The sequence below is a fragment of the Apteryx mantelli genome, chromosome 5 (assembly GCF_036417845.1).
Source record: "Apteryx mantelli isolate bAptMan1 chromosome 5, bAptMan1.hap1, whole genome shotgun sequence".
NCBI lineage: Eukaryota > Metazoa > Chordata > Aves > Apterygiformes > Apterygidae > Apteryx > Apteryx mantelli.
The window spans coordinates 47,372,926-47,386,534 of NC_089982.1; the positions used below are offsets into that span (position 1 = coordinate 47,372,926).

Sequence of the window (13,609 nt, forward strand, 5' to 3'; positions counted from 1 at the left end):
CTTTCTTCTAGTGGGACAAAGCTCTCTCAGTTGCACCTGGTGTATCGATGAAATATTGGAAGAAGTTAATGCAAAGGTAAGGTGATAAAAACGATGTTGAATTGTAACTTTTTTCCATTAAAAAAAAAGTCAAATAAATGAATACTAATAACATCAGTTGCATTTGTCTTCTATTACAGCATTTTAGCGATGTTACCTTTTTTGTTCAATAAACTTTGTGATGGAACTGCTATGGATTTCAACAAAGATTTTGTGTACAGAAAGCAAGTTAAAGGGTTGAATGTAAATTGCAAGTTTTAAGCTGGATATTCTTTAGTGCAATATTGTAGTAGCTTGTAAGTTTTCTGAGGTCTAGAGAGGCAGATGGGTTTCAGTGAACTTTATATAGCTTCATCTAACACCTGTATCAGAGAGGTAAGTTTAGTGATAAATTATATTTGTAGATCTTTCTTGTTTATTTATTTTTTTGTTTAATTAGGAGAGCTGATCAGTTAATTCAGGAAGAAAATGATGATGTCATCCCATACTGTATAGCTGTTGGAGATGTGAAGAAACTAGTTTCTTTCTTTACTTCGAGAGGCCAGCTTAAAGAGGCTCTACTTGTTGTGCAGGTATTATTACATAGATGAGTATGGGAGATGCATTTAGTTATTCATTTCTAAGTCTAAAGAGGACAAGCATATTTAAAAGGCTAGCTCTGTTCACCTTTGTAAAATGACTGAATAATTAAACCTTCTGTTTACTTGCATGTTCTGTTGGCCAACTTTTACTCAGAAATCATGAAAAGGTATCTCGTGTTTAGATATTTTAAGCCTGATTCTTCTAAACTGGAATCAAATACCTATAATGAAAACTGATATAATAGTGTCTGGTCGACACTTGAGGTAAAAGGTTGACCTTTTTTAGCAGTCAGAACTGCCCTCAACTTTTGAGGCATGCAGGATTTTTCTTATGTTATGTTTTCTTATGTTTCTACCAAGCTCTTAGTTATTCTACTTTCTATAGAGTCTTTGTGGGAAACCATTCAATTGCAGTAGTAATCAGTATAGGAAATCAAGCTTATAAATGAATGCAAAAAAAAGTACAACAGATTAAGAAAATCATACTTTAAATGCTTTTTATTTTCTAAAATACTCTGGTCTTTATAAGCACATTTTGTTAGTGAGCTCACTGTGAATACTAGATCAGTTCTGGAAATACTTAGTATTCAAACATATTTTGGCATACTTGTATGTCTCTTCTGCTCCCTAAATGTAAACACAAGTTAAAGAATACATAAAATATTCAAGATTAATAATTTGTTTCACTTTTTCTCACTCTTACTTTATTCTTTGTGAGTAATTTCTATGTATTTACTACAGTTTGTGTTAAATAAAGCTTTCAAGATGCATTGCTGGTACATTTTCTAATGCCTACCTATCCTAGAATGTTCAGTTGCCTCAGAGGGGGAACTTGAATAATGAATGTGAACTTGTCCATTGGAAATTGTCCATATGTATGTTGTTTTTCTTTTGAAGAGAGGTTGTATAGTGTACAGGATAAAACTTTGAAGTATGCTTAAATTTAACAAATTATTATGTTTTGAACCTCAAAGCACCCTAAAGCTTTAGAAAGATCTTTAGATCTCTTGCAAGAGGGGCATTGCATGGATTGCTTTTATTACAATTCATAGAATAGCCTTTGTCTCAAAGGTTTAATTAGATAATACTAAGCAATAAAACACAAGGACTTTCTTTCCCTTTTAACTGAGCCTTGAGTTTTAATGTCGTTACCTCAGCTGCACCTGGATGCACAAACCCAGCAAAAGCATGTGAAAGAATTTCAGTTTAATTTCTTCTCATTTAATGTTAGAAATAATTTATTGCCAAACATGGAAAAGGTTCAGCTTATGTTACTATATAAACCTTTTCAGATCTGATATGCCTACTAAGGAGTGGTTTTGGAGTTCACCCTTCAATTACAGCGACGTGTTCCTAGGGGAGTAAAAATCCAGGTTTTAGCCTTCATTGTCCATTTTAAACTTATTCAAAAGCTGGGAAAATCCTCTGCAAGGAGGACAGGAAGATAGAGGTCTTTTGCCTCTGTCAAATTTCTTGTATGGCTGAGTAAAACTAGGCTAAAATTTTGCTGTGAATAAGTTTGTTAGTTTAAACATTTCCTTTATTATATACTTGCTTTAGAATGATTGTTTTCCAGAGGTCAGATTTTTTTTTAATGGAAAATCACATTTCATATTTATTTTGATTGGCATATTAATTAATCCATCTTTTTATTCACTTCTAGGCAGCTTGTGAGGGTAATATACAAATATCACCACTCTCTACAACAACTGGGTCTTCAACTTCTGATGGAAACAATACAGATGATTATAATGAGTAAGTTGTTTTACTTTATATTTAAAGACTTATTTTACTGCAGTATATAAAGTCATCAAGGGAAGTAAATCTTATTGGTTTAATTTGGCACCAGTAATGTAGAATTTGAAAAGGGAATATTACATTTTCTCATACTTAGTTGGTAGAGAGCCAGTTATTAACTAACTGATGCTACTTTAAATAATCCCCTGCATAGAGCCTCCTTCTATAAATTCTTCATATGTATGTATTACAGTTATATATATATATATTTCTTTTTACTTTCTTTATATTCTTTTTATTTGTTTGGCCTTTAGGGTATATTTCTATCTACTTAAATATGTTTAAATATGTAGCTTATTAAAGTAGAATTTTTGGTAAGTAGAATAAGATTTAGATTTAGCAAGTATCTTTGAGTTGGTTTTATGCATCTCCTCCTCCAGAAGACTTCATGATTTTTCATCAGTGAAGATTCCAAGAATGTACACTAATGGCCAAATTTTCATTGTATGTGCCCACAAAAGAAACCATGCCTTTCTCCTTGTTAAAGCAATATTCAAAACCCTAAAACACATTATCAACTGGATGTGTAGTAACACAAGTAGCTTGAAGGGCATATAGATACTTCATTTACATGTGCAGTTTTTGAGCAAGTAGAGGAATATTCATGCAGAGTTCACAGGTACAGAATGGGTATTCAAACATTTGATTTTTTTTTTTTCTGTCAGTCTGAAGAGACATCTCCATATTGCTGTGGGTTGTGTAAAACTGACTGGAATATGCACTGACATAAGTAGTAGATGCAGTTCAAAATGATTGCATTGATGTCATTAGTGATGTTGTTATCTGTAAGTCAATTATCTTACAGAAATTTTAGGGTGCAGAAGCACATGTGGTGACTTGTATATAAATTAAGAGCCAAACAAGTCCAACCTTAGGTGATCTTGCAGGATTCATGTTTTGTTACAGACTCCTACATAAGGTCAGTAAAGAACTGGCAGAATGGTATTTCCAGGACGGCCGTGCAGTACTTGCAGCATGTTGCCATTTGGCTGTTGAAAACATAGAGGTAACTTTTTTTTTTTAACTGTGTTTGTATGGAAAGGTCAACAGAGGCTTGCTTTTTATATACCCCAATGTTAACTGTTTTCTAAAGTGTAACTACCTCATTCTAAAATGTATTACTTACCCTTGGTATTTGATTTGTATATGTTTATAGAGAGAGTTTGACACTTACAAAATTGAAATCAGTGGCAAAACTCCCCTGATGTCATTAAAGATTCCACCATTATTCGCAGAAAGAAATATGTTATTATTTAATTGGATCTTAATGAACATAGAATCTTGTTATATCAGAAAATGCCTTACATACAAATAAACAGAAGTATTGTTTTTTCTGTTTGCATTGTTATGGTAGTTCAACAGATCCATTCAGAATTGGAACTTCATTGTGCTAAAATGTTAAAAATATGTAATCTCCACCTTGAGGAGTTTGCAATCTAAATATTTAAGTAAACAGGGGAAAAATCACCACCAAAATAGAGCTGACAATACAGAAACATATTTCATTAAATTAAATTTCCTTTTGTTTGTAACTTTACAGATCTTTATTTTTCCTCATTCTCTCTGGCTTTTGTTGTTGCTGACCCAGTGTGTTCTTCCTCTTCTATCCCTCCCCCACCCCAAATGAATAAGATTCCGTCTTAATGGGCTCTTCCGAGAGAAAGCAGTAATCAGTTGATGCTTCTATTTCAAAACGGAGGTGTTTCAAAATTTTTTATTGTCTCTAACATTTAATATTCTGCAATCCCAATCAGCAATTCCAGTTTCCCAGAGAGGATAAGAACAGGAGATTCACCCCTGTTTTTTGAGTTTTTTTCTCCAAAAGAAATGGGAAATATGTACTCTGAATGCTTGTGTTTTTACTCAGGACTAAAAGGGCTTGGCATCATGCTTGTTATGTATGATGTTTAATCTCTTTGGTTGAATAAAGGAAGATTAAGCTAAAGGAAATCCATTTGGTTATTTAAAAACTGATTCACATATGGTACACAAATATTGACTGATTCAAGAGGCCCAAATTTTATGTAGGAGTTTCTTTAATGCATATTGTGTCCTTCTGTAAAAATCAGTCTCATAAATGAATGTAATATGGTCAACACAGTGAATCCCCAAAATGCTTGTGTCCCTTAATGATATAATTTTTTTATTGAGCAAGCTTGCCATGGCAAACCTGATTCGTGGAAATGAACTGGAGTTGGCAATCAGTGTGGGTACTGTCTTAGGAGAAAGTGCCGCGCAAGCAACACATTATGCACTAGAATTGCTAGCAAGAAAATGTATGACAGTAACAACATGGTAAGAATTTCTTACTCCAAAGAAGACTTTCCCTCCCCCCCCCCCGACAAAAAAATAAAGTTGTTCCTCATTCTGAAAACTCTTATGTAGACCAAATCACTATGGGCAGGTAGATTTCTGCTTGAATAAGATTTGCAGGATTAGACCAATGATGCACAGAGAACACAAATATTATACTTTAATCTCAAAATGCATGACATATGTATTGTAAATGAGTGAAGACTCATTGTCTTACAGAGGCCTGTCATGTGAAGCCTGCTGAAACAACCAGGTAGTATGCTTGGGCAATAACAAGCATAGTAGCTAGTAGTCTGTACTGAGTGAAAATGGACAGACATTTTCAGACAAAGCAAGGCTAGAACTGAATTATAAAGTCAGAAGGAACAGAAGCTTAAGTAGGATCTATGGAGTGATTTTAAGTACTTGAAAATGTAAACACGTAAGAAGCCAAGGAATTCTTTTATATTAGTATTGGGAATACAGGAGAAATGAAAAATTTAAGGATGATACAGGTTTACTGTTTAACTCTGCAGGAGTAGGCCATTTCTCTATTCCATTTAGGGGAAACTTCACATCTCTGCTAAATTTTCTTGTCTTCCTTGTGATGGTTTTACTTTGAAGAATACAATTCTGGTCTATTTTTGTCTAGCATTGAAAAGCAGAAAATCATACTAAGATATGTTCATCAGCTGTCCAGGTGCTTTCAGAATTAACATTCAATAGACAGCAGTGCTTAAACAGATATTGCAATCAAGCCTCAGTTTTGCCACTAAAGTTGGTATTTGCCCAAGCATCTAGAAGTAGCCTGAGAGAAACATAGTAGAACTCCTGTCTACAGAGCCTTTAGCCTAAGTTAGACAATGAAGTATTGCAGGAAAAGGTGTAACAAGAAATGGTTGACTTACTGCTTTTGCTTTACAAGGATATAGCATGTGCAAACTGCAATGATTGTAACAGGGTTGTTCCGGCACCTCCACATTCAGCTGTTAAAGTTCTAGTCTCTGAAGCTCTTTCTCTAGTTTCCCTGCCATCATTGTGAGGAACCTCTGATAGGAAGCAGTGGAGGTATTTTTACCATATCTATAAGTAAAACTTCTTCTGATCTCGGCACTGTAACAAATGCTTATTAATAATACAGCATTTATATGTAAATATGTACATAAAACTTCTGCAAACTTAGGTTATGTTCACGCTGAAGTCTACCTGGGTACACCTGATATAATTTTAAGCTTGTGTGCTGCATATTGCCCAAACATACATCTGGCTTTGTCATCAGGTTTCATAGTCTATACAGACCACCTATTACAGCTACACCCTGCAATCCTGCATTCTGATTTGCAGTCATTACAGCATATTTTTAAATTAAATGGAAAAGATCAGAGATTCCTGAATCTCCTTCTGTTTTTCAATAAAGAGATACTGACAGCATAGTATAGTATACTTTGGTCCTTAGCGTGCATAAAATCATGTATGGGGAAGTCAGAGTTCAAGGACCTCTGATATTTGAAGGGCTCCTTTTTTATGTACTGATTTTTATGCTTAGCAATATCCACCAACTGGAAACATTTGTTGTAGAGACCTCACAGAATACTGAAAGGTCCTTGGTTGGTTGACGATGAAATCAGTTATTGGTGGAATGTTTTGTTAGAAGTGTTCTAAAAAATGAAATACAAACAAAAAAAGTCACAACCAAATACACATGCCCTTCCCCAGCCTTTCAAATCTACCACCATAGGAAAACCTGTGAATCTTTAAGACCACCGTCTTCATTTTATTTGTGCTTAGCACCTAAATACCACTAAAAGGAACTTCCTTCTGCTGTTAACAAGACTAGTGGTAATTTTATTTATTTATTTATTTATTTATTGGTGGTAATTACTTGAAATACTGAATTTGGCACGTCCAGACTCAGTCACCTGATTATTTTGTTTTTTTACTGGCAACATTTTCAGTTTTGATTCTTAAAAAACATTCCAGGGCCTTTATATGAAGGTTTATTTGGATTTTTTTAGTAAACATCTGATTTCAGTTTTCAGCTGAGCAATTTCTAATCACTTAAAAAATTTTAATCACCTCTGTAGGTCAGCACATGTAACCAATCTTGAAAATAGCTTAAGATCTTGTGAAATACACTATATTGTATAGGGCCTTTCAGTACCTTGGAAAAGTGCATATTGCATATTAATGACATAGCAGATTTTCTGAAGACCTTTTGGCATTTGTTTGTTTAGGTTTTCAAATGGCAATGGAATGATTTTGTTGTTGTTGTTACACAAAGCCAGGTAACCCAACTCATAGGTTTCACAGAATCACAGAATCACAGAATCGCTGAGGTTGGAAGGGACCTCTGGAGATCATCTAGTCCAACCCCCCCTGCTCAAGCAAGGTCACCTAGAGCACATTGCACAGGATCGCGTCCAGGCGCGTTTTGAATATCTCCAGAGAAGGAGACTCCACAACCTCTCTGGGCAACCTGTTCCAGTGCTCTGTCACCCTCACAGTGAAAAAGTTTTTCCTCATGTTCAGATGGAATTGTCTGTGTTTCAGTTTGTGCCCGTTGCCTCGCGTCCTGTCAGTGGGCACCACTGAAAAGAGTCTGGTCCCATCCTCTCAACACCCTCCCTTCAGATACTTGTACACGTTGATAAGATCTCCTCTCAGCCTTCTCTTCTCCAAGCTAAACAGGCCCAGCTCTCTCAGCCTTTCCTCATAAGAGAGATGCTCCAGTCCCCTAATCATCTTTGTGGCCCTTCGCTGGACTTGCTCCAGTAGTGCCACATCCCTCTTGTACTGGGGAGCCCAGAACTGGATGCAGTACTCCAGATGTGGCCTCAGCAGGGCTGAGTAGAGGGGGAGAATCACCTCCCTCGACCTGCTGGCAACACTCTTCCTGATGCACCCCAGGATACCATTGGCCTTCTTGGCCACAAGGGCACATTGCTGCCTCATGCTTAACTTGGTGTCCACCAGCACTCCCAGGTCCTTCTCGGCAGAGCTGCTTTCCAGCAGGTCAACCCCCAACCTGTACTGGTGCATGGGGTTATTCCTCCCCAGGTGCAGGACCCTGCACTTGCCTTTGTAGGACCCTGCACTTGCCTTTGTAGGACCCTGCACTTGCTTTGTTTGCTGTTGTAGTTTAGTTATTGTCTGCTGGATTTTTTTTCTTTGTAAAGTAAAATTACAGAACAAAGTTTTGTTCATTGCTGTTTTGATGTCTTCCTTTTAGCTTTCCATCAGTTGGATACAGGTATTTTGCTTATTTCTAAGAGATAAGAGATTTGAAAAGCATGCAACTTAGCTAATAAAACTTAAACTAAGTGTCTTTAATCTTGGTCAGTGCTTGAAAGTGGGATAGCAAGCAGTTGCAAATATTGGGCAATGACTTACTTCAAAAACTGACAGTTTTCAAATCAGAGAGATTCTACTCTCCCTTCCCATCCCTGTTCACATATTCCTGCAACACACATTGAGGTGGTTTGGAAACTTGAAGTATTCAACAGCTGTTTAATTCGACTCATTAGAGCAACAGAAAACTAAAGCCTTCCCAAAAGAGATAATAGTGTTTTGCAGATTTTTTGCAGCTGAATCTTCTTACCCTGTGATCATATGAGCATCAGAGGGAGATATGGCATAAGAGAGAGGATCATGCCTTTGAAAGTGGGAAAAGAGATGTAGGAAGGAAAGTGGAGATAAGGGAGAAGTAGAACATCCCTCATTAGGCCTCAGTGAGCTTTTGATTGAAATCTTAAGCCTCATTTTATGCACCAAAAATATAGTCTCAGAGTCTGTGCTTCTGCTCTTCCCTGAAAATAGTGTTTGTTCAGTAAACTCCTCTTTAGAGAAGGAGTGTAAAAAAGAAAAGTGTTTCCTCCTATTACAAACCATCAAGAGTAATTATAAAATGTCGTCTTCTGTTCACACAGGGATTTAGCAGCTGATCTTATGATGATGATTCCTGATAATAAACTGCAATTAGTAAAACTATGTGCTTTTTATCCTGGATGCACAGCAGAAATAAATGACCTACATGAAAAGGTACAATGAAAAAGAATTTACCTCAATGCTAGCAAGAGATTATATATTGATTTGTTTCTTAGTTTCAGAGTACTTAAGGACAAATACATTTATAGGATGAATTTGTCCCTAATAATCTTATACATTATACGTTTAATATCCTTTTCTGCTCTTTTTTGTTCAGGCTTCATAGACTTTATTTTCAGTATTGCACATTAGGAACATTAATTATTTAATTCTACTGTGTGTGCAGTATTCCCATGGCACAGGCTACTTCCAGAAGTAGCTTATGATTTTCAGAATTCCCTGTCAGTGGGATTTAAAACCGTCGTGTCACTGAGTGCAGCCTAATAATGATCAGCTTTCTGTACCATTGTGAGTTATTGTACATCTTAGGTCTATGATCTGCTTAAATCCCCTCCTCAGCAGTGGAAGAGTCTGATCTGCTAACGTCCTTAATGTTTGACCCCAACTGCACAGGTGTTAAACAGAGTAACAAGTTCACAAAAGCATTAGCAATGGAAATGGACATTAGTTATATTTTAGTTGCTGAAACTCCTCCTCCAGTGTTGTTCTCTGGTCTAGGTGACTTTCTTAATGCAGATTGCATGCACGTATTTCCTTCATACAATGAGTCTTCTTTCAGAGAGAGTTTGATCTTATTATGCTACATGCAAAATTTAGTAGTTCTGTGCATCTTATTATAATGTTCAAACAATTACATGTTTCTTTAGCAAAATCTTTGTTTTCTAGTGTAATCTTCCTGATGTAGAAGAATGTATGCAACTGGCAGAGACAATTCAAGCAGACGGAGATGTATTTGAAACTATAAAGTACTATCTGTTAAGTACAGAACCAGAAAAGGCTCTCCCTATTGGCATACAGTATGTTAAAGGTAGGTACCTGGATGAAGAAACTTATCTAAGCATAAGTCATCTGTATAGCTTTCCTCTTCAGATATTTATTTTGTTTATATTTCTCAACAGAACAACTTCGTGGCTCAGATTGGACTTTAGATTCAGTCTGTCCCTATCTCGATCTTCTAAGTTACATACGCACCGAACGATTAGTGTTGCATAAATGTAGTGAGTGAGTATTTTTTCCGTATATATAAAAGTGGGAGTTTCATCAAAAGAAAGTTCTGGAATCGAAAAATGCAGGTGCTCGTTGTTAATAGCACCTCTTTTGACTAAAAGAGGGCTACAAACAAATTGCAGCAAGCAGGCTAACTCCCAGTCTGGAGAACAGAATGTCTAATTTTCCTACATGTTCAAAATTTAGTAAGAAGAAAAAAAATCTTTATTACTTCTTTCTCTGTGTGGTATTTACAATGGGTGAAGACATTTTCTTCCTATTTGAAGAAGCTCACTTTGATCAGCTCTGGTTTCAGTTGCCTGAAGAAAAAGAGCAGTGGTGCCACACATAATATAGGTTTTTATGTCAAAGTGTTAAGGAAATTAGAGCTGTTGCTCTCAGAATTAACTCTAAAATAGTTGGATTGCTATATCTTACCTGTAGGACAGGCAGTCAGCCTATGCTTGTGGCTGTTCAGATGTGTATGTGAAGAATTTAAAGGAGCAAAAAGCTTAGCTCATATGGCCTTTGGGGAAATTGAAGAAACTGAAGACCATATTAACATGTGGGACAATTACATTTACATTTAAAGTTTTATCACATTAAAAGGTCTGAGTGCCTTTTTTTTGTAATTTTACGTGGTTGTCTATGTGCTCAAAAGCCATGCTTTGTGCCTGCTATTTAAAATAAAACTTAATAATTGAGGTCAACATAAAGCAGGTGAAGTCTGTCTTTACAATTATATCACACAGAAAGTAAGCATAATCAGCCAACGTATATTCCCCACAAAAGATGTGCAGGTAAACTATTATTTAAAATTATATATTAGAATATTAGTTTGTTTAAGGTTTTTATAAATACTTGAAATTCTTATTGTTCATGATTAATGCTTTACCATTTATAGATTTCGGAATGAGTTACTGATTTTGTGTGGTTATGTTGGTGCTTTGCTTGCTATCAGAAGACAGTACAACAGCATTGTGCCTGCACTTTATGAATACACAAGGTAATATAATTATTGTGTTTTTAGTAACACTTAGAAATCTCAGTCCCTATTATGGTGTATGTCATACATAATCTCCACTCCCAAAATTTGTAAATCTGAGGTTCCAGTTCTGTTATAAAGTTGTAAGGGTGTACAAGGGTGTACCCATGTCAGTATGTACAGCTTTCTTTACTTTCTTCGTGCGTCATACAAGTAGAAGACTCTGCTGTAGTGCAGCAAGTTGCAAAACTGGTATTTCAGTCAAACTCTATCTTGTAGAAAAGCAAATTTTTTAAAGTAGATGAGTATTCAGCCTTTCCTCAATGCATGATTGCATGTTCAGAGTTGTAGTTTTCATTTTTTTATCTATGTGTAACCCATTTGCCAAGACTTACTCAGTAGTGACAACGACATGGCTCAATTTAAGGAGTTGTGACTGAGTGCTCGCTTGAATCCCACCAAGAAACTTGGCTTGACCTTCTGGTGCTTAGTGAGCTAATATTCCCTATTTGTAGGCCTGAATCAGTTGGCATTAGTCAGTTTATTAAACAGCATCTTCTTTAAAGGAGAAAGATTAAGACAATAAAATATAAATAGGTTTACAGACAATAGCTTACTATTCCTTCTCAAAGTATAACCACAATTACTTAGTTTTCCTCTCTGATTTGGTAAGGTCGCTGCTGTCCAGCTGACTGATTCCCATCTCTTGCAGTAACCTCTCCCTCACAAGTTGGGATTGTCAAATTTCATGGTTTTGTCACCTATCCCGCAGGGTGACAAAGCCAGGTCCAAGATGTCACTGATTTCATGATGCAAGCTGCTTTGGCATTGCTCCAGCTCTTACAGCTCCACTAGCTGTCCTAACTGAACACTTGCAGCTTTGCTAACAACTTCTGCTAATTTAGCTCTTCAGCAAGAATAAATGCTGCATGTATGTTATACCCAGTCATTTAGCACCTTTTTAGAATTGTAAGCTTTCCTACAGCTCCTGGTATTTAAAGAGAATGGCCTCCCAAGGATAACAAAACAACATAAGTAAACTTAATATGCTTTAGGTCTGTGTTTGCCCCTTTTCTTCAACTTCTCTCCATCAGATGTCAACACAGCACTCCTTTCCTCTTAGCCACCCTCTTCCCTGAAGCTTGGGGAGGGAATAGGGAAGGGGAAAGCGGACTGTTTTTCTTTCTTTTCTGAACCAGTAGGCTTACATATGGAAAATAATGAGATAAAATATATATGCTGTTACAGAAGGACTATTCTGATTTGGAAACTGGTAACAAGAAATCTTTCAGATTCAGTTTGTGATAATTTGGCTGTCAAACTTTAAGTTTTCCTGAGATTTAGACATCTGTAGAACAATACTGCTCTAAATTTTTTCTCAGACTTCCACTATTTTCAGGTTTCATAGGGGTTTTTTTAGATTGCAGCCAGCTTAAACTGGACACTTACATGCTTAACTTGGACACTTTCTTAAAGGCATCCTGACTGAAACAGAAGTTTGTTGAATTAGGTCAAGTTAAATCTGTCCCTTGTATAATACTTTGATCAATAGAAAATATATCTATTGCAACCTTTTTGAAATTCTGTTTTCCACAAGTAATCGGATGAAACAAGACTGTCCCAGAGCATGTACTGAACCATGTCACTCACTGCCTTTTTCTCCATATCAGTTATATATAAAAAGATTGGGTTCTTAATTTTACTAAAATTGTCATTATTAAGAAATAAAAACATATACAGCATTAAAAAATAGATAGGCCTCAAAGAAAAAAAAATAGAGATAAAGACAAGCTTAAATAAAAAGGTGTACTTTTAGATCTCAAAATGTAATATTTCCACAGTTTAATATTAGTATTTACCAAGAAGGATCAGATGTTAAACTTATATTCATATTCAATCAAAAGTAGTTTTATATTACTATTGTCTGTTTTTCTTTTAAGAAAATATTTGTGGTTAGAATTAGTTTGGACTTTAATTATTTTCACTCCTTTTCAGCCAGCTTTTAAAAAGACGGGAAGTATCTGTACCTTTGAAAATTGAACAGCTCTCTGAGGAGTTAGATGCATGGAGAGCTTGTACTCAATTAGCCAAGTAAGTGCAAAATATAAAATTATGAGTGAGATTATTAGCATTTAAATGTTCTAGTTGTCAATACAATATTTATTTCTTTTATAAAATCTGAATATGAATGTAAAAAATTGGGTCTCTGTGCGTCTAATTTCTAATGCAAATTAAAATGTATAGTTCAAAATGAAGTGTCTCTTGTTCACAGGCCTACTGATGAATTGCCAGGCACGCCGCCATCTGAATCACAGAGAACAGCGTATTCAATATTGGCATCACGAATACAAGAAGAGCCTCTGAAAGGAATGGTTGGGCCAGACTGTGTCACTGGATCAAATCTTCCTAGTCATTCAGACAATCATACCTCTTGCTTGACAGGATTGAGGATACAGGTACGGCCCAATGTAAGGTTGCCTTAAATCTAAGATTTGTCCATCAGTATCTAAGGTTTACGAGGAAGCATGGCTTCCCTGTTGTTATAGTAACAGAGGAGGACAAGTGCAGAGATCTGCTATATAAGAAGGGCCATATAAAGAATTGTCCAATCAAATAATTTTCCAATTGCCCAATCCAAAAGTTTAACTTCCATGGGAAGGACGGATTTCTTCTACCAAATGTTCTGTCTGTTTAAAGCGCATACAACTCGTTGCCTATTACCTCACCGCAGCTTAAATGAAAACAGGAAATGTTTTCTTTTCAGTCACATACTGCCATTATTCGGTTGTTAGTATTTACTGCTCTGGAAGTGCATACTATAAAA

At 35.9% G+C, this 13,609-nt stretch overlaps 1 protein-coding gene across 1 annotated transcript in view; it reads left to right on the forward strand.

The window, feature by feature from the left end:
• WDR17 (WD repeat domain 17) overlaps positions 1–13,609 on the forward strand; it is a 50,077-nt gene that overhangs the window by 34,971 nt on the left and 1,497 nt on the right. The window contains exons 18-29 of the mRNA XM_067297919.1: positions 12–76; positions 479–611; positions 2,284–2,375; positions 3,324–3,423; positions 4,573–4,712; positions 7,939–7,959; positions 8,636–8,747; positions 9,480–9,621; positions 9,713–9,815; positions 10,705–10,806; positions 12,781–12,876; positions 13,058–13,241. Coding sequence (XP_067154020.1) covers positions 12–76; positions 479–611; positions 2,284–2,375; positions 3,324–3,423; positions 4,573–4,712; positions 7,939–7,959; positions 8,636–8,747; positions 9,480–9,621; positions 9,713–9,815; positions 10,705–10,806; positions 12,781–12,876; positions 13,058–13,241 — 1,290 coding nt within the window. The remainder of the gene's footprint in view (positions 1–11; positions 77–478; positions 612–2,283; positions 2,376–3,323; positions 3,424–4,572; positions 4,713–7,938; positions 7,960–8,635; positions 8,748–9,479; positions 9,622–9,712; positions 9,816–10,704; positions 10,807–12,780; positions 12,877–13,057; positions 13,242–13,609) is intronic.